Source organism: Eucalyptus grandis, chromosome 3, assembly GCF_016545825.1.
Source record: "Eucalyptus grandis isolate ANBG69807.140 chromosome 3, ASM1654582v1, whole genome shotgun sequence".
NCBI lineage: Eukaryota > Viridiplantae > Streptophyta > Magnoliopsida > Myrtales > Myrtaceae > Eucalyptus > Eucalyptus grandis.
In genome coordinates, this window is record NC_052614.1 from 56,808,192 (window position 1) to 56,835,360 (window position 27,169).

At 40.0% G+C, this 27,169-nt stretch overlaps 1 protein-coding gene across 1 annotated transcript; it reads left to right on the plus strand.

Moving 5' to 3' along the window:
* Nucleotides 1-24,077: 24,077 nt before the first annotated feature.
* Nucleotides 24,078-26,328, plus strand: LOC120291982 (disease resistance protein RUN1-like). The gene is made up of 4 exons (XM_039309819.1): nt 24,078-25,019; nt 25,139-25,471; nt 25,559-25,815; nt 26,325-26,328. Exons 1-4 carry the CDS (start codon nt 24,078-24,080, stop codon nt 26,326-26,328), a joined length of 1,536 nt encoding a protein of 511 aa, XP_039165753.1.
* The last annotated feature ends 841 nt before the right edge of the window (nt 26,329-27,169 follow it).

The following is a 27,169-nucleotide window of genomic DNA, read 5'->3' on the forward strand; positions in this document are numbered from 1 at the left end:
TCTGGTTGAGTTTTAAGTTTATAAACCCATTTGCAAGAAATAGGACGTACCTCTTCAGGTTTTGGTACTAAATCCCACGTCTCATTCTTCTTTAGTGCGAGGATTTCTTCTTCCATGGCCTTCCTCCATTTTGTACTCTTCGAGGCTTCTTCATATGTCAATGGCTCGACCATGCCAACATCTTCAATCAATGCTGCATTGGCATACTTGGGGTTCAGCTTCCTTTGCCTCATCGATCTTTGAAATTAAGGCTCCTCCTTTTCAAGTTCTTCAACCTGACTTGGTCGAAGTTCTTCTGTCGACCTTGGATGTTCACTAGATGAACTTGTTGATCCTGGTGATTATGCTTCAACATCTTTTTCAACAGGCTGATTCTCATTGAATTCTTTCAGCCTTTCTTCGAACTCTTTGTCGAAATGCTATGAATTTGGCAATTCGACTGCTTGAGGTGACCGCCAAGACGACATTTCATCGAACACCACATTCCTTGAAGTATAGCACCTCCCTATTGTAGGGTCGCAACACTTCCACCCCTTTTGTTAATCATCATATCCCATGAATATGCAGCGGATTGCCTTCTTGTCGAATTTGCTGCGAAGATGATCAGGCACAAATGCATAATATACACATCCAAAGCTCTAAAGTGACTTACCACAGGCTTGCGATTCCATAGCTTCTCGTATGGTGACATAAAACCAAGTCTTGCTTGTGGCAGCCTGTTAATCACGTGAGCCGCCATCTTCATACATTCAGCCCAAAACCTTGGTGGAACATTCTTCACGCGCGACATGCTCCTGCAGGTCTCAGCTAGATGTCGATTCTTTCTTTCGGCAACATCGTTCTATTGCGGCGTAAACGGACAAGTATATTGTTGACATATCTTGTACTCTTGCAAATACTTTGTAAACTCATAGGAAGTGTACTCTCCCTCGTTATCGGTACGTAGGCAATGAATTTTTCTACCTACTTCACTTTCAACCTTCTCCTTAAACACCTTAAATTTAATAAACACCTCATATTTTTCCTTCATGAAATCAACCCGAGACGTACCTAGAGAAGTCGTCGATGAAAGTGATCATATACTTCAATCCGCTAACTGATTGTTGCTTCACCGAACCAAACACGTCCAAGTGAATGAGCTCAAGAGGCATCTAAGCTTTGAATGACGATTCCTCATACGGGAGTTGATGTGCCTTCTGTCGGGCACCGGTGCAAACCACATTTTCCTGCACTTCCAACCGGGAAGACCCCTCAGCATGTTCTTTTGCATCATCACCTTCAACTTGTGATAACTTACATGCCCAAGCCGCGCATGCCATAAATCAAGTATATCATTTCTTCGGGTTTTGTTTACGTATGCCGTTTGAGCAGACATCACGTAAACAGACTCCAGCTGACATCCTTCCATGATTGGTCGACTAGTGGGCTTCAAACTTCGGTACACCTTAACATCTCGTGGACCGAACACCACATACTTACCCGAGTTTGTGAGCTAGGACACAGACAATAAATTCTTCTTCATTCCTGGCACGTGATACACACTTTTCAATTCAACTTGTTGTGAATTGAATTGAGGAGTTATCATCGTCTCGCCGATATGAGTAATCAGCAACCTCGAGCCGTCTACAGTAATAACAACACGTCCTCCGATATAATTATGCATGTTCGACAGTTTGCCTTAATCTCCAGTCATATGACTTGAACACCCTGAATCAACAATCCAGTCATAATCATAATTAATCGACTTTTCACTTATAGAGATTAATGCCATCGCATTGTTTAACTCGACTGCGGAAGAGGTAGCGAACTCATCTGACACCACTATTGCAACAGACGTTTGGAAATCCCATTCCTTATCTTCATCGAAGTCATTCCTCTTCGATGATGCTGCGACATTTCCTTCAACTTTCTTCGCTCGACAATCTTTGGCAAAGTGGCCCTCCGTGCCGCAGACGTAACATCGTCCTCTACGTCTTAGGCCATCGCGTCGCTCGGCTCCCCCTGGTCGAAGGCTCGACTCTCCTGGACACTTTTGCCATCCTTCACGAGCTAGTTGCTTTTGCCATTCGACATGGCTTTTCCTGGACTTGCCATCTTCATTGTCAGCATCGGTTTGCCTCTGGCCCTTGAACCCTCTTTTATCACTGAAGAGGGCACTTTCTTCTTCCTTAACCGAAACCTTAGACATTTGACTATCTAAAGTCTCTTAGTTAGCCAGAATATTTTCCAGATTGGTCAACGTCGGTTGAGTTGCCCATCCACGAGTAGCCGTAATAATACCGTTATATTCTGGCTTTAACCTGTGAATAATAATTCTTTTCATTCTTGTTTCTGAGATGGCATTAGCGGGATCCAACTTTGAAATTTTGTCACAAATAGATTTAGCTTTGGAGAAATATTGACTCACCGTCATTTTTTTTGTGACATCGACAGCAGCTCGTTCTCCAGCCTTTGTAGCTTGGCATCATTCGACCTTGCGAATAATGCTGCCAAGTTATCCCATGCCTCCCCAGGAGTCTGCGCGCTCCTAATGTGCGGCAATAAATCATCTTCAACAGTTACAGCAAAAGTGTAAAGAGCCTTACCCGCTTTTATCTTCCATCTCCTTTGTCCATCATCGTCTTTGGGTGCCGTGGTGTTGCCACCGCCAACAATATCCCACAAATCCTGACCCATCAAATAAAACTGCATCCGGACACTCCAATTATTGTAATTGGAGTTGTTGAGCTTCTCAATGCCATTCGTTGAATTTGAAATATCCGCCATCTGACTTGAAATAATGCCCAGCACTACTCCAAGAAACCTTGATCCTCAATCAATCAATCACAGTCCCTGACTGTACACTGGTAGAATTTCGACGTATTCCAGTCCTTGATTGCTTGTGCACGAACAATGGTCCTTGACCACTGTACTCTCGGTCCCAGATAACCTTGCTTTGATACCAATTGTTGAATATCAGAGTCGCACAGCTCTGGTAACACTCTCACAAGAGAAGCTCTTTAAGGAATGAGATGAATATACTACTTGCTGAAAAATATTTTCACTCTTCATTCAGAAACAATTACAATACTCATTTATATATAGGCTTAAAACACAACTCTTGACATTTCTTAGATATATGAAAAGACATGTCTAAATAAATAGTAATAAAGACACTAAATAGTAATAAGGACACTTTAATATGTGTGCTGAAACTGTTTCCGTTGGAAACTGAACAGCCTTTCGACCAAAACACGAAGAGTCACAAGAGATAGGCGGTGATATATTCAATAAGGGGTGCATATTTCTCCGGTGGTGTTCTACGGGTCTTCAAATGCAGTGCCTCCAAAAAGACCATCTAGTTTGCTGCGATTGCTGAATGACATACAGGTTGATTTTGTATGCTATGAGTTGATTTTCACGCGTAGAATGGACTTTAGAAAGAAAGCATCTCTCCACGTGATTTGTCAGTTAATAGTCTCATGGGAGTGGTTTTGATTTTCTTCTTGATATCTATTTCTGTTATAGCCAATTCCAAGTTCCAACTCTTGATTGTTTTAGTGTCGAGCAACAGACTGAATCAAAAGCCATAAGTAGAAGTAGGAAGTAATAAGGACAGGGTAGCGAAATGAGTGTTGTTTGTAATGTCATATAGTGTATAATAGCACTAGTACTTGAAAGAAGCATTTGGTGACATTACTTGGAACTTCTGTCTAACACTTAATGTAACAGTATTTGCTTGTCATTTGGGTTTTTGGAATCTAAGTTTGGCTCGACCATCAATGAATTATTTGCTAGGGTCTGCCTTGTCACTTATACTTTGATTTGGAGTTCCATAAGAGGGAAAATGCTGATAAAATGGAGACTAGATGGATGATCTTCTGACATTGGTTGTCTTGGAGGTGTTGCTTGACAAGTACACAATCCAAGGAAACCAAGAATGGGTAGTGAAGCTCAATTCTTCAACTGAAGGTAGCTGACTTTGTATCTCGCTACTTCTATTAACTATCATTGCATCAGTAGTCACGGGTGGTGTATGCAATACACACTCACATACTATAAGCTTCATCTTTATGCCGTTGGATATCTTGACATAAATTTTTGTAAACACCCCATCAAGTGAAGGCTGTCTTGTTTTTTTTACAGTGCCTTCCAGTTACAAATTTCCATTATTCTTCTTGAGATCTTTCACATTTGATGCGAGAGAACTGTGTTAGGTTTGTTGAAGAAAAGCAACTTTAAATGAGGTCTCTAACACCAGTGTGTTCCATCTTTATTTGAGTAGTGACTTACCTTAACATTTCGCTTTTGAGGCATATTGCACTTCAAAGCAATTATGACTTACCTTACGGCACCTTCTCCATTGATGATTTTCATTCAGAGCTAGGCAATGCTGAATGTTTTAAGGCCATGGGAAATGGGAGGCAAATAAGGGACAAAAGGATTGGGAAGTATGGCAGTGTCGATGAAGGGACAACGACGAGTAAGGAAAATAGGAACAATGACAAAGATGAGATTGGAGAATCTGCTGACCAAAATGATGTGGTCTGGTTTTGTTCCCTAAGCCACATGACTATTAGCATGGGAGGGGCAGGGACTCTACTTCAGGAAAGGGCACAATGGTGAGTTCAGGAAGGGGCATGACTAGAATGGGCACGAGTTTAAGATCAGGGACAAACAAAGGTTCAAATTTGGCCAAGGCTGAGCCTCAAACATCGAGGTCATTAGAAGAACAATAAGGCAAGCATGAACAAGCACAGAAGCAAGCGGTAGATCTAAGGTAATATAACATATTTAGTGGATGTGCACATTCTTCGTTCTTTGTATGTGCTCACCCCACAGGCAATGCAAGGTTACAAACTCCACTTTTTTGGGGTGATTCAAGACCAATATGTCATAGTAGAACCCTATTTTTCTTTCTTCATTTCTCTTAAGGAGACCCAAATCCAACAAATAGTGACAGGACGCGGATCATCTGTCTCCTTCCATGGAAAAATCTTGTCTCCAAATCTGCTGTCTCCATTCTGTTATAGGTGTTTCCGGTTCTTTTTTTCTGACGTCTTCCCTAGTTTCATTTTCCATTGGTTAAGAAGCAGGTTTAATCCATTCTTCTTTCTTGCCACTCGTAATTTTATGGTGATGTTGCAGTGTTCTCTCCTAGTTTTAATCTAACCACAGGAGGATTGGATCTTTGGGGTTTTCCATATGCCATAATATAATTGTCTAAATAATTTTCTATGCATTTTACTTCCTTGTTTTACTCTATGTAGAATTTCAGATTTACTTTCTTTTTGTTATTTCTAGGTATGATTCTTCTTGGCAAAACTTCCTTTCGCATGGAGTGTATATTTCTGCAGGCTGTTTTATTTGGTTTTCATTTTCTTTTGAAAGGAGATCTTCTTTTAAGGTGTTGCGATCTATTTTAAAAGAAGTGATAATAAGTTTATTTGGAAATCTGAAAACGTGAGGGAGGTTGTCCTCGGGTACCGTACATTTGTTGGGATGAATAGTCGGAGACGCTTTCTCTGGCAATTTAGGATCGTCCTATAAGCAATAGATATTATAGACTACTGCTCAATTTATCGATCTACATTTGTTAAATCTAATTTCTGTTTTTCCTTCTTTATATTTACTATAAAAAAATCTTAAAAAATCTTAAAATTTATCTACTGTAACACAAATACTTTCAAAAATTAAAATAAAAATATGCACAAACCACAATCTTATATCCGCAACACATGATTTTGTCACTATGACTTATGTGGACAACATAATGCAGACAGCTTGAGACAGACCTGAGCTTCATTATTAGACATATATCTTGCTCGAAGATGGCCATGAAAGTTACCTTCTGATTTCGAAAAATATTAGCTCCCTTTATAAGATATCTCATTAAGTTGACATAGGAAATCCATTAAGTTTATGGAACACTGTAAATCATTGATTAATGAGTTGCCGTTCAGTAGTCGGTGATTCTCAGAGCTAATGAGTTAAAGTAAACTTCTTTAAAATTTTGTATGAGCCACTTCATAGAACCATAAGACTAGAATCTGAGATAATTCGCATGGTACCCTCATAATGAAGGCAGAACTTGCTATCTGAGGATGTTAATCAAGACTTGGATTAAATTATCTGTGGAATCTATGCATAGTCTCTGTTTAGAATTTAAATAATTAATCAAAAACACATATCACCGATATGATGAAACAAAGCCTATGGTTTTTCTTCATAAGTCATAGCGTAAATCTCATCCTACTCTGTATAACACTTGACCTTCACAGCTCCTTTTTGGCTATTGCCGTCGTATCTTCGTACTTCAGTCAGCATACTAGAGTGATTTGGAAGTGATTTGGAAGATCATTGGCATGAAAAAGTTGCATCGCTATCTCCAGTCTCTAGGTGATTAAAACCAGATGAATAAGATATGTGAAGACTATATATAAACCTGCTACCATGAAAGTTCCCATAGATAGGCCTAAACCCAGATAGACCTTGCCTCCAAACTTATATTTGTAACGTTGGCAATAGTTGTTAAGTCAAGTCTCCAAACTTATATTTGTACAATTAATCCTCCCAAGGCTCTTCACTTCAAGTGGAAGTCCGAATGTTGTAATTTTCCTTTCTGCTTTTTTTTTTTTTTTTTTTTTTTTTGGGGGGCGCTCCTTATGTGGGCTTGGATTCCAATCTTGGGCTTGCATAGTACAAAATGCGCCAGGACCCAATGGTTTGTTGAAGCACTATGTGCACTCGGAATACATTCAGTTTGGGTTCCCTTTTTGATTCGTTTAGAATGATGAGTTTTAAGTTTTTATTTTATTTTTATTTTATGAGTGTTTCTTAAGCAAAAATAACATTTGATTTGGCCGAAACATAAATGTTCACTAAATATAGATGTTACGGACTTGTTTGTTTAAGCAAATATAGGACATGAATGTTACATTAAACTTTTTATTTTTTATTTGATCAGCACTTCCTTCTAGGGAAGTTCCCTAGAAGACTTGTTTGTTTTGTCTCCTTGTGAAGATGATTGTTTGCGGTAGCAGGAGTTGGATCGGGTCATGGATGGTGGTGATGCCTCATGTCTTCCACCCCACGTGTTGATTTCTTTGTGTCTTACAAGGCGTGAGATTATAGTTTTGTGAAGATGGGCAATTCTGATGTTGTGAAAATTGTTTATGTTGTCTAGAAACTAGCTTGGGCAACAAACTAATGCTCGAGCATGTGAGGCAAACTCCAGACATTCGGACGAACTTGATTTCTACCGGAAATTTAGATGATGACGGACTGAAAAGTCGGTTCAAGGATGGGAGTTGGAAGCTTGTCAAGGGGCGTCCCTCACTGACAAGGAGGAGTGTTGTAACTCTTTACTGCACACAAGCCAAGGAGTGCGAGGACCAAATTTATGCCGCGGGAGAAGAAGCAACCCCTGATCTAATGGCATATGACACAATGCATACTAAAGTTGCTTTGAAAAAACAAATTCGGTGACTTATGCTTAGTTGAATCATATTTTGAAAATATATAAAAGGAGAGACAAATCAAGAACTTATGCTCCAACAGACTTGCTCAAATAAATAGAAATTTAAAAGGAAACACAACATTGGAACTAGCGAGAAAATGAAAGTATTGGCAGATTATTTAAGGAATAAAAATTAAGTTACTCAAAGCTATTCCACCTATCAAAACATGACTTCTTATGGCACTCAAAACCAAGTTAACACATCATGCATTGTGATGCACTAGGCATACAACCAGACAAGTCTCTGATCATCTAGTCCAACCAAGTATCAAAAAGCATGTTATGATGAAAGGGATAACGAAAGGCGCAAATTTCCGTCGTGATAGGTATGCAACATAAGAATCCACTTTTTGCATCCAAACGTTAGCTCATGGAACAACAATTGATCGAAAGTGAAACTCACGAGAAACTAGAAGTATTGGCGGCTTGGAGAAGAAGACGACTTCCCAAACCCTTCCACTTCTGTTTATTGACTTGGTTTCCTTGTTATTCAGATATCGGGCCACTAGAGAAAGGTCAAAACATAAGGCCTACAAAATTCATTAAAGCCCACAAACAGAGCTCGCATTTTCACGCATGCTCTCTCTTTTGAAGCTTTCACTCGGACAAGTGTTCATGATTCTCTCGTATATGAGGCTCGATGTGGCTAATTCAATCTCCAATAATGACCTAAACTCACCGACCGGCCTAATGTCCCCAGGCCCAACGTGCAAGCGATTTTTACTGCTACCGGAACGTGAATTCTTTTGTCCAAAAAAATTATGAACAGAAAAATTGCAAGACCCACGATTAAGAAAAAAACCCAATTTATTTTTTCTTTTCTTTTCTTCCAGTCTTGTTACCTTAGGAGACAGCCTATAGCTACAGACCAAAAAAAAAAAAGGCCTCCGATGCCATATGCACGACCTCCTTCACCATCACTGTCGGATCTCTTTAGATACTTCTTGACTGGGGTCCAATTCATCGCCAGATCTCTCCAGGTAGTTGCCGGGGAAGAGGTCGCCAAAGTGAAACCGGATCTCCTTTAGCCTCCTCAGCACCTTCGCGCACGAGATCCTCGCCAACCTTTCCCAGTCTTTTTACCTTCCTGTCTTCTTCCTTTCTTTACAATTGCTGCGTACCGACCCCACCACTCTCTTTATACGTAATTACACACTCTCACACTGAAACAGTGGTCTCTGCATCCTAACTGTGTAGTTGAATGCTCTTACGTCGGTGGTTTCGGTAGTTTCATTCTGCATTTTATACTAACAAGTACCGTATTTTAATTTGAATGTGGCTTCAACCGATTTGGCTCAAGCATACCGTTTTATTGGCAGCGTCTTTGACCCGAACACCTCTAGTCATGTGCAGAAACCGAAAAATATGGATCTTATGGACGTTGAAACAGAATGTGCTCTTCTGCTCTTCCTACTTTTGGGAACTATTTCCTTGGTCACTTGCTCTACCAGGAGTTAAGGCTCTGCTATAATCCTTAGAACTAGTGTCCTAATTGATAATTGAACGGCTTCAGAGTTTTATATGAACTATAAGACCTTTAAGATTTAGCGAGAAACAGCTAAACTGTGTGAATTGGAGGCTAAGCCTTTTCGGTTCAGAGAACCCAGGCGTGAGCATGGATATTGGGCCAGCTTGACGACAAATTGTCTAAATCGCAGTCTGATAGCTGGGGTAAGGCAGCAATCAGCGGCCACAGAATTAGACAGGAGACCCCAAGTCTTAACCTTATTCAATATTCCTTCCTAATTTCTAGTTCACACTAGAAAAGTTGGTGCTACAAGTGGTTAAAGGAAAGGCTAGCTGTGATTCATGACTATTCTTTGCTTTTCCTTTTTCTTTTCTTGGTTCTTTTTTGTGATAAAGACCCGATGCGATCAAGTGGGGCAGGGTGCAAGTATCCGTCAATTATCCCAATTTATTAGGTGCACGAAAATGACACTGTCCGCTGAAATTGAATCTAAATCTATTTATTATGGCAAAATGTGGCACCCGTGAATGATCCAAACCCAAAAGCAATCGACAGTAGCTAATGGGAAAAGACTTGGAAAGGGTGGAGCATGTCTCACCCCCTTCATCAATATGCACTCACATAGCTGTAAGACATAATTGAACAATTCTAATCATGCACTGAAGAATAGAATTCAAGCATCGATCAAAATCACATATAGAAAACAGGATGTAAGATGGATCTGACCCCCAACCATTGTTCAAATCATCTCTCTAAGAAAAAGTTCGGAAATGCTAAGAAATCACATGAGGCGTGTCAATTTTGAATGCCTAAATAATTTTCAAAAGGTAGGAAAAAGTTAAGACCTCCTAGTCCTGGGTAGATAATTATCTAGATTGACTGATCTTTAATTTAACTTTACATCACATTTATCTTAAAATGTTGGAACTTGGCTAGATAAAGAAAACCACATAACTAGAATTCCCATTCCACTTAGCTCTGCTAGGACTTAATTCTCGATCTGTCTCTGCAACTAATGATTGCGCCATATAAGGTTTTTGGTGATTGCATAGACAATATATGAAGGTGATCAGGGGATGGAGGATGTTCTTGCAAATAGAGATGTTGGAGGCGCGACTAGAGTTGCTTCAGGCTTAGGGAGGGGCACTGCCTTGAGTTCAGGAAATGGCGTGGCTTTCAGCTCAGGAAGCGGTAGAGGTTCGAGTTTGCGAAGCGGCTTTGACTTCAGGAAGCAATTCAGAAAATTCAAGACTCCAGCATGCTTTAGAAAATTGTGAAATGGCGCGGCTTTCAGCTAGGTTCGAGTTCATGAAGCGACTTTGACTTCAGGAAGCAGTTCAGAAAATTCAAGACTCCAGCATGCTTTCGAAGATTGTGAACGTAATCATCCACACTCAGAGGAGTCGTCAGAGGAGAGATTTCAGGGCCAGCTACATCAGATTGAGAAGCTTGAAATTGGGGTTTCTTGTTATAGTTCTTCAGCTGAATGAATACTGACAATATATGAGCTTCCGCCATACTGTCACTATGCATTTTACTACTAGCTATTCTCTTTCTTGGTAAAGATTGATCAAGTGGACGGGCAGAGGTGGTTTTTCAACTATTTCGTGTCACAAATTGTAATAGAAGCCAGTGTTCATTATAGTGTTCCTCTGATTCTTCCATAGACGTGAGCTAGTTGATGAACGTCGTTACCTCATTGAATTTTGCTTGAAAATTGGAATTTGTCTGCTATTGTCTTCTTGCACTTCTGATTCTTCCCTAGGACTCGTGAGCAGCTACTACCCAGCGTCGTGAACTATTCCTAAATGACACAGTGACAATCTGCCAGTCCAAATAAAGTTGCATGCACACTGAAAACTTAGTCCAGCACAATGGTTTTCGATACATTCTGAGTGATGAATAGGATAACTTAAGCCTTTCCAATCTCTTTCTAAACAGGCTATGCGTTAGGACTTCAGGGTAGTGATCGCTTGTTCAGACTTCAAGGATATCAACAACTCTTAGCTAGCAGCTCCTGCATCTTGTCCACAGAAAGCTCTATCTCTTAAGCTCGCCAAGCCTGGCAAGTTTGTTCCCAAGGCACAAATTAAGGATCTCCAAACCGTAACTCATTTCTACGTAGATTACCATACCGTAGACAACCACAAACATCCCAGGAATATGCAACATTGACCCCAAAAAAGGAACAGTAACCTTATACAGCCTAACCGTTGAAATCCCCACTTGGTGCATGACCGTTATGTCGGAAGAATTCCTCTCCCTCGCTAGGATCCCAAGGTTGTGGACTGTCTTTAACAGCGAAGTATCGCATCCCCCAGAAGAAGCAGAACCATGAATCCGATTCACACAAAGATTTTGAATCAGATTACCTTGTAGATTGAATTCCTTTGGTGAGATGGTGTGAAGATTACTATTGAGAAGACATAGGTGAGTGCTATGGACATAATGGTGACCCACATTATCACATAAGGATCTACACATAAATACTTTTTTGCCTTGAAGGAAGGTCACTTACAACTGGCAAAATGATGCCGATGGATGGAATGATTGGACATACATTGTCAAGCAAAAACAAACATAATTGATTTGATAATAGCTAACGTGGTTGTTCGATGTCCCACGACATAGCTAGTATTGATGTTGATAATTTGTGCAATTTATTAACATTATTTCAGAATTTTTTTTCCATTTTTCTTTTGTGTTTTTTCTTTTTTTTTTCTTTTTAAATGAGGCCATTGGCACTGGGCAAGGGCGTTGCGGCCTTTGCCTAGGCCCTCACCAAGATCTAAATGAGGGCATTTGGGCGAAGCCCTTGCCTAGAGGCAAGGGTAGACTAACCTCGCCCACCTAGATTAGAAGAAAAAAAAGAAAGAAAAAAAATAGAAAAAAGAAAAGAAGAAAAATAAAATAAAATAAACAATTCAGAATTTCCAACATCAACGCTAGTCGTTGTATGTGTCAACTGTGCCATGTAGGATATATAAGACGAGTGACGCTAACTAGATTGTTATATCAATGACTTTTACGGGAGAATTAAATTGACAAATTGTCAAAAGGTTTGTGACTAAATTAGAACAATTGAAAAATTTATATATAAATTAGCAAATAATTAAAAGGTGTTGGATTAAATTGGCACAATCAAAATGGTTAGGATTTTTGGACAATTATCTTGGGGAAAATTTGTCAAAGTTTGAGCGTTCCCTCCTTCTATGTTCTTTCTATATATTCTCTTGGGATTTCCATTAACAATCATTGGAATTCATGCGTGATCCCCTCCCTAACTACACCAAATTTTCATGATTTCCTCTATTTCCATGAGTTAAGTTACTCTTTAGGTAATCATGTGTCCTGTAACTGCCCCTTCATTCACACTTCAACTACTCTGTAACTGTTCAAGCTCTTCTGACTCAAATAGGGCGAGGCAGCCTTTCCCTTCCTCTAATAGAAACGGTCGGGAACACAACTTAGACCAATTTTTTCTACTTGGTTGATAATTGGAAGCTCTCCTCAATATCTGGGCCATATAAGTTCACCACCAACAGGAGCTAAAGAACAATGTTGTGAAAATCTCTAAAAGAGAAGGTACTGAAAGTGAGAGTGATATAACAAGAATTGTCACTTTCATCTCTCACTTTAGTAGTATTTTATCTTATTGCATTCCATATTATATTTCCACCAAAGAAATTAATTTGTCATTTTGATGACGTGCTTCACGCAATTGTTAAAGCTACTTTGATCTTAAAGTGAGCCCACTAACAATGACCAAGATTAGTTTTGGTCGTCTTCACTTTTTTGCTAGTGAGGGTTTGCACATTATTAGTTCATATTAAAGAGAACCATCATGTTCTTTTCTTTGCTTTATGCCAATTTGGTAACAAATTTTCTAATACTAATTAGTCCTAAACTTTTGCTGAAATTTCAATATAATCATTTCGATCAATTTTTGTAGAAAATTGTTGATGTAGCAATGTGCCATATGAAATAGCCAGTGATGACTAGATTATTGCGTCGGCAATTTTAGCGAAAATTAACCGAAAGAATTACATTGAAATTTCACATAAAAATATAAGACTCATTTGACAAAATTAAAAATTTTAAATTGAATTAATATTCATATAATAAATTTATGAATAATTGAACAATTTTCCCACCTTTATGGTCTTCCAAGAGTCTTTAAAAAATTTCCAAACTTGCTAGAAAGTCTTGGACACCTTCATCGGTGTCTCCTTGTGAATGCAGGATGTTAGGTGGGAAATAGGTAATTATATATAACTTTAAAATGGGCCCGTCAAGCTTTTAACGATTTCTTAGCTTGGCCACGCCTCGCCATCCTTTTCTCTTTAGGATAGAGAACAATACGGAAGTAACATACTTCTTAACTATGGCCGAATCAAGTGGTGAGTACCAAGAGTTTCTGAATTTCAGAGGATTGGACACACGATATGGGTTCACCGATTTCCTCTATCACGAGTTAAAAGATGCTGGAGTCCATATTTTTAGAGACATCGAAGAAATTCGAGGTGGGGAGGTAATCGGTGGAAAGCTTTTACAAGCTATCAGCAACTCAATACTTTACATACCTGTCTTCTCCCAAAATTATGCTTCAAGTAAATGATGTCTTCGTGAGCTTGTGCACATAGTAGATAGTGTGTCTGAGTCAGGGGTAGAAAAAGTATTCTTCCCATTTTCTTTCATGTGAAACCTAAGAGTGTTAAACCTAAAACTCTTCCACTTAGCAATGTTTTATCACAACACGCGAGGAATTTTCCGAAGGAAGTCAAGGCATGGAGAAAGGCTCTTGCAGAAGTACGTAAAATGAAGGGATGGACCGTGGAAAAGAATCAAAGGTAATGCTCTTTTAAGATCCCTCCCTACCTGTTTCTTAATTTTCTTTTTTTTTCCCCTTTTTTTATGAGATACAACATTGCCCGGTGAAACCACTGCCTGCGGTGGCTCTACTGGATAAGTACTCGCATGATGTTTACCCAGGACGGAGGAGTTCAAATCCTGCGGGTTGCACGGGATCTTAAGCGCAACATCGGGGTGGTGAGTCTTCCGCTAGCGTCACTCCAAGATTTACCCGCCGGCTGCCGAGGATTCCTTAGGTATCAAAAAAAAAACATTGCCTAGTGAAGTGGATTTTTTTTATTAAATTTTTTTTAGCGGAAAATATTTAAAACAACCGCGAATCTCTGCTCTCGTTCAACTGTACATTATCTGCTTTCAACGTCTTCCCTAAAAATTTTCCCTATGATGTCAGTAGCTTCAATAACATGGACCTTCATATTCCTTTTAAACATTTTTTCCTCTTCACTGTCTCGTAAGGCTACGAAATACTCAACAGCATCCAGTTGCAATTCTTGTTTGAGATGATTGACAAAATCACCTTCAGATTTTGCATTCATATATACAATTTTCATCTTCTGACATTGATGAGAATAACAGTTTCCATTTTCCATTTATAGTGAAAAGAGCATTTGGTGTTGACCTTATTTTACACATTTTTGAGCGCTACTCAAGAAACACCAATCACAAAAGGAAATGACCCAATTCCTTGAAAAAAATTACATATTTGGTGCAATGATTTCTTTTATTTTACACATTTAGGTCCAGTCTCAATTCTAATCTGAACTTTTTTTTTTGTCTAAAAAAATATTATTAACTTTTAGTTAAATCCCAAATTTGATTATGTTAGCTCTTCGTCCAAGTCACCGTTAGTGGTCCAATGTGGCATTCCACATTAGCAAGCTGACATAAAAGGACTCCAAAACGGCACCGTAGCTATGGTCTTCAAATTGGGGAAAATATGAAGCAATCAGGGCTCAATTTCTTCGATTCGTATAGTCTTGAGAGAAAATGATCTTGCGTTTTTTTTTTTTTTTTTTTTGGTCAAAAACGGAAACATTCCATTAAGTACTCAAAGATAAGAGGCCCGATAAATGGGCGTCATTACATAAGAGGTCCAACAAAGTTTGTGGAGGGGATGAGACCCAATTCATAGATAAGTAATTGTTCCGGTGGGCTTTAGCTACCCAATCTGCAACAAAATTGGCCTGTCTTGAACAATGGGCTATTTGAACTTTTGAAAAGGCCTTCAATATTTCCTTGCACTTGCTGATGATAGGCTGAACTTCCCAACTTAACTGCTGTGAACTGTTCATGGCTTTGACTAGTTGCGAACTATCTAACTCCAACAGTAGCACTTCGTGTCGTATAGGGAAGAGAAAATTGAGTGCTTCCCACAGAGCTAGGGTTTCTGCCATTAAAGGGGAAGAGGCTCTTATTTCCTTCGCAACTCCTCCCAACAACCTCCCTTCCGAATCACGGCTAATACAAGCAATGGAGTTCTTCACCGAACCAGGTACATATGTGCCATCTATATTTATCTTCAAAACTCCCCTTTCGGTGGAATCCATGTCCGAGGAAGTGCAATCTCCGGGTTTGCGATCTGCTTTTGCGTGAGTTCTCCATACCTCATCTGCTCGTGTCTCTGGGTGGTGTCGGATCTGGGTTCGCAGCGGGCCTCTTCGTGCTCGGCTCTGTAAATGAGCGGAGCTTTCTTCATCCGGCGCACGGTTCCTCGGCCTCCGCTCATCATCCGTTCGAAGACACGATTTTCCGTTCGGCTTGCCTGCTCTCCTTCCCGAAGTATCTTCTTCACCCTGTTCCTCTGCTGTAGTTCGAGTTTGCCACTCACCGTGCGGTCTTCGGTCCCGATCCGCCCTCTACAGCTTCTATTCTTTCGATCTGCTGGTGTAGTTTGGTCTCTGTTCTTCCATTACAGCTTCTTGAGTTTCAGGTTCATTGATTGCGTGGGTTTTCTGTCCATTAGCTTCATGGGTCTCAGCAGGTCTTCTAATGTCTTGATTTCTCTGTCCAGCAGCTTCGGGAGTCTCGGATCTCATCTCTCCTCTACTTGCTCTGTTTCCCGAACCCGCGAAGCCACCTCTCGATCTAAGGGACGCTTCGTTTGACTCATCCACGCTGCTCTCTTCGGTGGTCCCCTTTGTTCGGGGTCTATTACTCAGCTCACCAAATGGCGTCCGCATCCCAGATCCACTCACTGCCCACCCATCTTCACCGGTATTTCGGATTTCCGGGGTTCTATGCCAAGATTGTTTGTCTCGTCTTCTTACTCTGCTTTCTTCCTCTCCTTCTCTCGGCAGCTCTCTCCTCCTCGGGCTGCACTCATCACTCAGCTGTGATGGCCTTTTGCCTCTCCCCGCATCAAATCTGTATTTATTGACCGGTTGCAACACTTCCCCTAGTTCTCCATTCCCCTGTCTCAATTCTTCGATTGTCCCTCTAACCCCTATTTGGGCTTCTTGATTTGCAGATCCTTCGTCCACATAATCTCTTGAACCACCCTTCCTCGGATTCCACTTGTTATAGCTTTTCAACATCGCTAGTGCTGAGTCGATGATAGCCGACGCCTCTGGTTGTCTGCCCCTGAAGATAGCCTGATTACGGGCCTTCCACATATTCCACAGCGTAACAGCCACTAAGTGCAGGTTTGTAGGTTTTGGTGTCTGTTTGAGGTTGCTAAACCATTCCTCTATCCTCGTCAGTCCCTGACTTGATATTTTTATTTTCAGCTCTGTATTATCCCATATTTGTCTTGTCCACGAGCACAGCAGGAAGAGATGTTCAACCGTTTCTCTCTCATAATGGCATAATGGGCACATTGGATCAGGTAATACTTTTCGTCGAAACAAGTTATCTTTTGTTGGGAGAGCATTTTGACATAGATTCCACATAAAAATTCTTATCTTGGGTGGGGTGTGCAAATTCCATATGTCTTTCCAAAGTGAGGGGGGAGGTTGAAACGAAGATGTGGCCTGATTCACTTGACCCTGTTCTTTATCCTCTTTGATGAAGTTGTATGCACTTTTCACTGTGTAGTTGCCTGCCTGTGTCCCAATCCATACCAGCTTATCAGTTTCTGTCTGGGGCTTAATAGGGATGGTCAGAATTTCTTCCACTAGTTGTTCATCAAAGTGTGCTGCTGTTTTCCTGAGGTCCCACCTCCCCTGTTCTTTATTTATAAGTTCAGAGACAAAGGAAGGTTCATTGATATTCACTAGACCCTCAATAATACCCCGTAGCAACCATTTATCTTCCCTAATTTTAATCATAAATCCATCCCCTACCTTCCACTGGACTTTGGGAGCTATAGAATCTCTCCCTAAGACGATGCTTCTCCATCCCCATGAAGGTCGTAGGCCCGATGCTGCATGCCAAAAGTCTGTGTGGATAATATAATCCCTTAAATATTCTGCCCCATAGAGAATTTGGTTGTTGTACCAGCCGCCAAGCTTGCTTCCCCAACATCGCTTTAATAAAAGATATAAGATCTCTAAAACCCATTCCTCCTCGATCTTTTCTTGTTTTCAATATATCCCATTTCTTCCAATGAATGCCTGTTTTTTTTTCATTGGTCTTCCACCAAAATGAAGCAATTTTCTGTTCAATAGCCCTGCAAATGGAAATCGGTATTTTAAAAACAGACATGGCATACTGAGGAAGCGCTTGAACCACCGTTTTCAACAAGACTTCTTTTCCAGCTTTTGAGAGCAGTTTCTCCTTCCAGCTTTCTAATTTGGAACTAACGCGCCCAATAATCCATGCGAACATTTGTTTTTTCGACTCTCCCCAGTCTGAAGGTATGCCTAGGTATTTACCAGTTTTGTCAATAATAGGAACCCTCAATTCCCTTGCCATATTTTCTTTCAAAGATTGAGGGCAACCCTTGCTGAAGAATATGCCAGATTTATTCAAGTTAATCTCCTGTCCAGCCCCTAGACAATACTGATTTAGAATCATGGCCAGATTTTGGCATTCTAGAATAGAACCCTTCATGAAAAAGATGGAATCATCGGCAAATAATAAGTGAGAAAGCGTAGGGCATCTTCGATTAAGCCGAATGCCCTTAATACTTCCATTCTCTACAGCTTGCTTCATCAATGAGGATAAGACGTTTGCAACAATAATAAAGAGATAAGGCGATAAGGGGTCCCCTTGCCTGAGTCCTCTTGAAGGTTGAAAGAACTCAAGAGGTTCTCCGTTGAATTTAATACTAAATGTGACCATAGTGACACATTGCATAACCCATTTCACCCATGTCTCATCAAAACCAATCCTTAGTAAGCATGCCTCCAAAAAGTCCCATTCCAATCTATCATATCCCTTCTTCATATCTAATTTCAGAACTGCCTGGAACATCTTTTTTCGGTTTCTTGTTCTAATTTGATGCAGAACTTCCTGGACTATGAGAATGTTGTCCTGAATTTGCCTCCCACCCACAAAGGCACTTTGTTCTGGTGCTATAATTTCTGTTAGGAGAGGTTTGAGTCTATTAGCCAGCACTTTCGAGAGAATTTTGTATCCAAAGTTACACAAACTAATTGGACGATATTGGTCCAATCTCTCAGGGTTAGGAACTTTTGGGATAAGAGAAATATGTGTTCGATTCAGGGCTGGTGAAATGGAACTAGTTCTGAAAAAATTTTCCACCTCCTTAAAAATGTCCCATTTAATATCTTCCCAGTGATGATGATAGAATAAACCATTGAGACCATCCGGGCCTGGTGCTTTAGTAGCTCCAAGCTGAAATGCTGCTTCGTGACTTCCTCTATAGTAACTTCAGCAAGTAATCTCCTGTTCATATCTTCTCGTTACCATTTCAGGTAGTTGATCTATCACTGGCTCAAAATTTCTAGGGCCTTGGGACTGATACAACTCTTTGAAGAATTTCACGGTATGTTCCTTCAGTTGATTCTGCTCCACCAGCCATGTATTTTCTGCATTTTGTAACATAGAAATCCTGTTCCTCTGTCTTCTTTGTATGGTTGTTGCATGAAAGTATTTTGTATTCTTGTCTCCCCATCTCAGCCAATTAATTCTAGATCTTAACCCCCAATACATTTCTTCTTGTCTCCCAAGCTCATCAATTTCTCCTTGTAATCTTTTAAAATATGCCTTGTTGAAGACATCTGAAGCATTATTTGTAAGCCCCTCTAGTTCCTGCTTTAAAAAACCGATTCTCTTCTTTCCATTCCCAAAGTTCCTTTTGCTCCATTAAGAAAGCGCATTCTGGACAGCATAAAGTTTCCTGACTAAAGTGTTCTGGTGCTGATTTGTAGTTTCCCAAGCTTTCAACACCACTTCCCTGCATTCTTCACTCTCTAGCCAAAAGGCCTCGAATCGAAAAAGTCGTTTCCTTCTTTTATGACTTGTTTGAAGAGACAAGATGAGAGGGCTGTGATCTGATCCTACCGCAGGAAGAGCAAACACTTCAGCTTCAGGGTACATCAACCGCCATTTAATAGTACTTACCACTCTATCAAGTCTTTCTTTCACATATTCTTCCCCCTCCCTGTTATTTGCCCAAGTAAATGCACAACCCTTGCTGTCAATGTCCATTAGAGAGCATGCATCCAAGCATTCACGAAAGGCTGTCATTCTGAAATTTGCCGCTGGTCTCTTCCCCACTTTTTCCCAAAAGAAACGCACTTCATTAAAATCTCCCAAGCACACCCAAGGTAGAGTATTGGTTGAACTTATATGTCGCAAGCTTTCCCAAAGTTGTAACCTCTTCGGGTATGTATATGGCGCATGGACGAAAGTAATTCTCATTTTCTTACCCTGGACCCCCTCTTCACACTTTAAATTCACTAAGCTATCAGTCATTGAGTCAATCTCCACTGAAATCTGATCATCCCACATAAGAGCCAAACCTCCCACCGTGCCCACTGGATCAACTACTACACAGTTCTGAAATTGAAGTCTTCTCCTTACTCTCTGCACAAACTCAGCCTTATTTTTTGTTTCCATAAGAAAAACCAAAGAGGGCCTGAATTGAGCCATTAAGGCTCTCAACTCTCGAACTGTCAAGGGTGTGCCCAACCCTTGACAGTTCCAACTTAATATATTCATGGGTCACTTGGTGGCTTATTAGGGCTAGCCACCACAGCCCGTGTTACCACATCTTCGCCATCATCGAATGGGAGTATCCGAAGTTGAGTCTCATCTAACCAGTTTTTTGCCCAGAGATGATGTAATTTGAGTGCTGCCTTTTCTTTGTTTTTTGAAGGAGTGAGGTTTGAGTTGAGAGTTGATTTTCTTTTTGCTACAATCTGAGGAAGTTGCTGGCTGGGACTTTTTATAGTTGAAATCTTCCGGACCTGTGAGCATTAGTACTCTTTTCCCTGAGTTGTGCATGGTCTCCTCGTGTGTTCTTATTTGGGTAGGTTCTGCCTGCTTGAAATGCTGATTGATTGGAGTAATAGGTTGGCCAACTTCCATAACTTCCGTTTGTCTTTGCTGTGCAGGAGTTTCAGGAACCACCTCTTCTGTATTTGCTACTATTGTCACTTCATTGTAAAACACCTTCCAGAATGGGCTATGATCAGAAGTTTCTGCTTTCAACCAGCCTCCAAAGCACCCTCCCATTCGGTGGTGAATTTTCCTTCATTATAAGGTATGTCTTTGCGTAAGTAGCATAATGCCCAATTTTGCCACATGAGTAACAAAAGAAGGGCAATCGTTCATATTTAAAGTCCAGCCAAACTTTCTTATCCCCATGTCGCATTAATTGGCCAACTCGTAACTCAGCCTCCACCTATATCTCCACTTTTGCTTTCCCTATTTTCTGAAAAGCATGGCCTCTAGCATCTGTTTTAACCTCCAACACCTTCCCCATTGAGCTTGCTATTTTCTTTATCATATTTTCATAATTCCATTCCAGAGGAAGACCTAAGATTCTAACCCAGAATGCACAGGTCTTAAATTCATAACAATGTGGCGGTGTATCCGGCTCCCAAGCTTTTAACAGCAATAAATTGTTTGAGAAAGACCAAGGACCTCCCGCAAGCACTCTGTTTTTGTCCCCTTCATTACAAAAACTAAAGCTAATTTTCTCATTTTCTAAAGGTTTAATCTCCACATTCTCTATTTTCCAGGACTTTTTCATTGCTGTTGTAAGCGCTTGAAAGTTAACACTAGGTTTCTTATACGCTTGCCCAACAAGGGAGAAACGACACTCTTGGATTTTTCCGCCGATATTTCCTCATCCAGAATATTCAAATCATTTTCATACATTAGCTTACCCAATTGATTGCAGATATGGGTGAGCCGATCCACTGCTTCTACCTCCCTTGCCATGGCCTCTGAAGATCCGGTTCCCTACCCCCGATCTGAAAGAAGAACTCCAGTAGGGTTTATTTGAAACTCCCGATCACTACCCCGGATCTAGAAAAAGAACCCCTGGAATGCGAGAAGAAGAACGCGAGCGATGCTCTCTCAAAGACGAACGCCCGGATTTCGGTGGGACCTGCCACTAGTGTTTGTTGATCAAGAAATTCCCCAATCCGAGCGAACCCACGGGAGGCGAAATGGAGAGATGTGGGATGAAGGCATCGCTTGGGTTCAATGAAATGCCTTCTGGGTTAACACCACTTGAATGAAACAAAGGAGAATCATTTGTAATATGGGAACGAGAATGATCTTATGGTGGGTGATTAGGGTTTTAGGGGGTGAGGATGGGGGTTTCCATTGCTACACACTCGGTAGAGAAAAGCTCCAAGAAAAGGAGAGTATACCGAATTTATCTTATTAGTGCCCTTATGTACCAATCTAATGTAGTGTAGGATTTCTGAATCTTGACTTTTATACCACAAAATAAAATACTCATCGCATACTACATAAGTCTAATTTTCTAAAAGTCATTGGTCACTCGCTCTCTCACACAGATTCACTCTCGATCTGTCTTCCTAAATCGCATTCTCGCACCAACATGGCAGAGGATGGTTAGTGCTTGACTAAAGTGGATGTGTAATTCTATTTACTTGTTGCTTCTTTCTCTCTATCAGGGGTATAAGTATTATCTTTTTAAGCTTCTGTGCAATTCTATTTACCTGCACATGCTAATCCAGGCACTAATGTCATTCACACCTATCACCAATAAAACTTGAATCCACTTTTCTGTAATTTCACAGCATTACTGTCAACGTCATCGAAGTGCAAATGTGAGATACACATGCTACTTATTGGTAAAGTTTTTAACTGCAATTTTTTGTGTAACTGGCTTGATCCCAAATACTTTTTGATGAAGTAGCAACTTGCTTCGAGTGACCGAGCGCGAGGCTGTGCAAGAGAGCGAGTGACCGAGCCCAAGATCGTTCTCTGTCAAGGCTGTAGGTTAGACGAATAGAAATCGAGCCCTAATGGCTTCGAATCTCACCCCGTTTGAAGACCATAGCTACGGCATCATTTTGGAGAGTATTTCCATGTCAGCTTGCTGACGTGGATTATTGTTAATGTGGAAATGCAAGTTAAGACCATTAACGGCAACTTTCAATGGAGGGTTAACGGAGTCAAATATAGGGCTCAAATAAAAGTTAGCGAATTTTTTAGATAAAAAAAATTTGGTCTAAATTAAAACTACACCAAAAGCTGGTTTCTTTTAGGCAATTGGGCCATAGAGACTAAGATTCAGTGAAGAAAAATCATGTCCAAATACTCAATGGAAGCGAGAGCATCCCGAGAACATTTTAGGAATGATGAGTCGTCATCTCAAGGCCTCGAGCTTTGTAGAGCTCGCGGCGGCCCAAACCGAGGGCGGGCAACCTCAATTTGGACCGGGCCGAAGGCGACGACCACTCCTAACCTCCAATCTAATGTCGGGGACAGCGCGGAGGCCTTTGAGTGGTGTGGCCCCCCACACGGGAGAGACACCGGACAAATAGACAGATTGGCCGCGGCTGACGGTCAATAGGGGAGTGATGATGGTAATTTCGATAAGAAAATGGCAATTAGATTAATAATTTAGGGTGCTAGAGGCAATTAAAAAAATGTGAAAATTGGGAATTCAATTTGTATGTTGTAAAAATTGATTAATATGCTTATCATCATTCATTAACAAAACAGATACTCTAGCTGTCAATTGATAAATTTAAATCAACATATGGTGAATTAACACCTAGTGTGCATTATTATAGCATGTGGCCGCCCATTAGTTTCTCCAATGTAAACGAGCTGTTTTTGCACAATTTTTCGGAGTTGGCAAGCTCCTATGCTTTCTGGTTATGTACTTAATGAGACGAAGGTGCCGCTTGAGAATCTTGGATTAATTAGCTAAAAGATGGAGTTATTGGGAAGAAAAAGGGCATCTCCATTCCTTTTTTATTTTGACAAGGAAGTGAATTAAATAGGCAAATTCCGAAACTATGATTTATCCTGTTAATTTTATGGACTAGATAAGGTGCAAGTCAAAGCCTAGGTAAGTGGTCCAAACATGCAGAATGTTTTATGATGAAGGTGTGGAGAATCAAATGTGTTTTGCGCCTAACCTACACAAATATCTTTATTCCTTCACCACCAAGTTCACCCCCTGGGAGTTGGGTCTCTCGCTTTTCAATTTTGAACAAATCTTAATGCGATAGGGCTCTTTAAATTCCATTATACTTTACATAAGCAGATCCATAGGATACTTACATGCAAAAGTTGATCGAATACAAATATTTTTGGGCTCTTTTTTTTTTTTTGGGGGGGAATTATATATATATATTGCCAAACTGAAATGCTCAATGACATTACATTTGTCTACATAATCTCAGTTCATGATTCTCCTATTACAAGTGCTGAATTTTTTCAATGCTTAGCTATAAATGTCGATATTTTGCTTATGCACGACATAGTAGCCACTTTGGTAAATTGGTAATCGTGTAAACCGATACTATAGTTTGCCAAAATTTCTATAATCATATATATATAACCTTATTAGTGAATTCTACTAGATTAGCCTATACTAATCATATGGCGTATTAAAATATCGTTTGTGATGTGCTTCAATCTTTTCAAGTTCAAATTTTGACAATCCCCCCTGTGATAAGTGCGTATGAAATCGATATAGTCGACTTGACAGCGCTTTGGTTTTGTGGCAGCCAAGCAGAAATTGTCAAATTCGTTGTTAAAGAGATTTTGGAGAAGTTGAAGATAAAACAAAGATCAGTGACCGAACATTTAGTTGGCCTTGTTGATCAAGAAAAAGACTTTGCAGAATTATTAGATGTCAACCATCTCGATGTGCGGTATATTGGAATTTACGGGATGGGCGGTATCGGAAAAACAACTTTTGCCAAATACATCTATAATAAACTATCTTCCCACTTTGGAAGGCGTTGTAGCTTCCTTGAGAACGTTCGGGAAAGCTTGTTGACCAAGGATGGCATAGTTCAGTTGCAGAAAAAATTACTATCTGACATTATTGGTTCTGGATTTTTAGATAAAGTCGACGACAAAGAAAAAGGATTGCAGAGGCTTGGAGAAACACTCTGCTATAATAAGGTCCTTGTGGTTCTGGATGATGTTGACAGTAAAGAGCTCATTAAGAACCTAACAGAAAATTATTCGTTATGTTCAGGATCTAGGATAATCATTACCACGAGAGACAAAGCTATTTTGCAAGCGGATGAATTTGAAGGTAAACTTCAACCGTATGAGATGCCAAAGATGAAAAAAAATCTTGCACTTGAGCTTTTTTGTCGGCATGCCTTTAGTACCTATTGTCCCCGGGATGATTATTGGGAGCTTTCAAGTAATATTGTCTCACTTATGGGAGGGCTTCCTTTGGCAATTGAAGTGGTTGGTTCACTTCTTAAGAGAAAAAATAAAGCATTTTGGGAAGAGATGTTGGCTAGATTAAGAAAGGTACCTGAGAAAGAGATTCAAGAGAAATTGAGGATTAGCTATGATGGTCTAGAAGAATATCAGCAACAAATTTTTCTTGATATAGCATGCTTCTTTTCCAATGAGAATAAGAACGATGCAATTTACATGTGGGCTGATTGTAAATTATATCCCCAAAGTGGAATTGATGTCCTTATTAATAGGTGCTTAATAAAGATATTAGACAATGATAAGTTTTGGATTCATGATCAATTAATTCAACTGGGAAGGCAACTTGTTCATCAAGAAAGTCCAAGTGACCTTAGAAAGCAAAGCAGGCTGTGGATTGCAAAAGAGGCTCTTGAAATTGTAAAGACCAAAAAGGTAAGTGAGAAACATCCCATTTTCAAATTGAATTTGTATACCTTGGCATTAAGAATTCCTTTCTTGTTTAGGATCTTTTATTTGTGCTTTTTCCTGCCCGTTCGATTTGTAAAACATAGTGGTTGGAGGTTAACGAACTTCTTCACATCATTGCAAAATTTCACTTGCAGAAGAAGGACAAGGTGGAAGCACTGGAAATAGGTGCACCGCGTTATTCCATAGAGATTACAAATGAGGAGTTGGAAGGGTTACAAAAATTAAGATTCCTCAAGTTACGAAATGGAACTTTTGCTGGAGACTTTGCAAAGTGTCACTCAAATTTGAGATGGATTTCTTGGCATTCTCCTTGCAAGGATTTCATGGCGAAGAATCTATATTTGGCTCGTCTTCTTGTATTTAAATTGGACACAAGTGGCTTCACGGATAATTCAAAAGCATGGGACTTGATCAAGGTAAATACTATTTTTCAATTCTAGTCTAATATTCCTAGTGTGTACTATAACATGGTTCTTCACTTGACATGCCATCCATTTTTACAGATGGCACAAAAGTTGAAAGTTCTATCTCTTACTTGGTGTTATCACATAACGAGAATTCCAAACTTGTCTAAATGCTTGGAACTAGAGAGGTTGACTCTTGCCCATTGCTATAAGCTAAAGAAAATTGGAAGCTTCATTGGAGGTCTACAGTTGTTGATAGAGTTAAAGATTGAAAACTGCAAAGATCTTACAAGTTTGCCTGAAAAAGTGTGGGCACTAGCGAAGCTTGAGCACTTTTCATTGCGGGGTTGTTCCAGGTTGAGAGAACTTCCAAACTCACTTGGAAATTTAACCTCATTGATAGAGTTAGACTTATCACATACAGGCATTGCCAAACTTCCAAACTCCATTGAAAAGTTAATATTATTACGCGTATTGTGTTTTTCAAAAGATGGATTACCATCTCAAGAGCATCATGTTTGGCAGTTACCTAGTGGCATTAGCATGTTGGAAAAACTTAAAGAGTTGGATCTCTCTGGGCATGATGAAATGGAAGGTGAAATTCCTACAATGGGAGAACTATCATTTTTAAGAATCCTAAATTTAGAGGGCACCCATATAGTCGGAATTCCAAGGACAATACACATGCTTCATCACCTCCAAACACTAAACTTAAGAGGTTGTCATGTGATTAAAGAATTGCCAAAACTTCCCACAAGTTTGACTTGTCTACTTCTTGAGTCTAAATCACTACTCTCAGTTCTCAATCTATCGAACCTTACTAATTTGGTTGAACTACTACTAAGTGATGGCTCTCGTATTACAGGTAAATCAAACCTAACCACAGGATGCAACTTATCGTGAATTGGGAGGTTATCTAGGTTGAAAATATTAAATTTAAATCTGCTAAATTTTCCTATACCTTCAAAGTTAGCTTCTCTTTCTCATCTGGAAGAGCTTACTTTTTCTCATCTAGCCATAGAAACCCTCGAGGAGCTTCCCTCCTCTCTGCTGAATTTGATCATTAGATTCTTTAGCATCAGGCGAGCAGAGTTATTTCCCTCCTGCTTGATTTTGAGCTACTTGTCAACTTTAGAGTTTTGCTCTGGTGAAGTGGAAAAAATTCCTCTCGACGGACTTCCACAACTGGAGAACTTAATTGTTCATGATTGCAAACTACTTCAGCAATTACTTATTCCACTGGAATTAAGGAAGCTACGGCAAGTATGTGTGGCATGTTGTCCGGAGCTAGTTGTGATAGAAGTTGTGGGTCTTTTGAAATCATTAGAATCCTTGTCCGTTTTACGGTGCGAATCTTTGAGAAGAGTAGGTGGCCTAAACGAGCTAAAGTCTCTAAAATACTTGAAGGTCAGACAGTGCATGTCATTGGAAAATTTGATCGATGCATCTTGCACAAATATAGCAGATGATTGCCACGTCGATATACAGGAATGTGGAGACTTTATCAAAGATTTTGCTTCGAGCTACCCATTTGGAAACTCTTTGAAGCGTTATAAAGAGGTGATTCCTCTGGATAGGTCAAATGAGGTACGGCATCTTCTTCATCAATAGAAAATAGACATGCATGAAGCGCGAGTTTGAAAATAGATTTGTTCTCATTCCACTTTGATGCTATGAGTTGGTCAAACAACATAAACTGTAAAAAGCTAA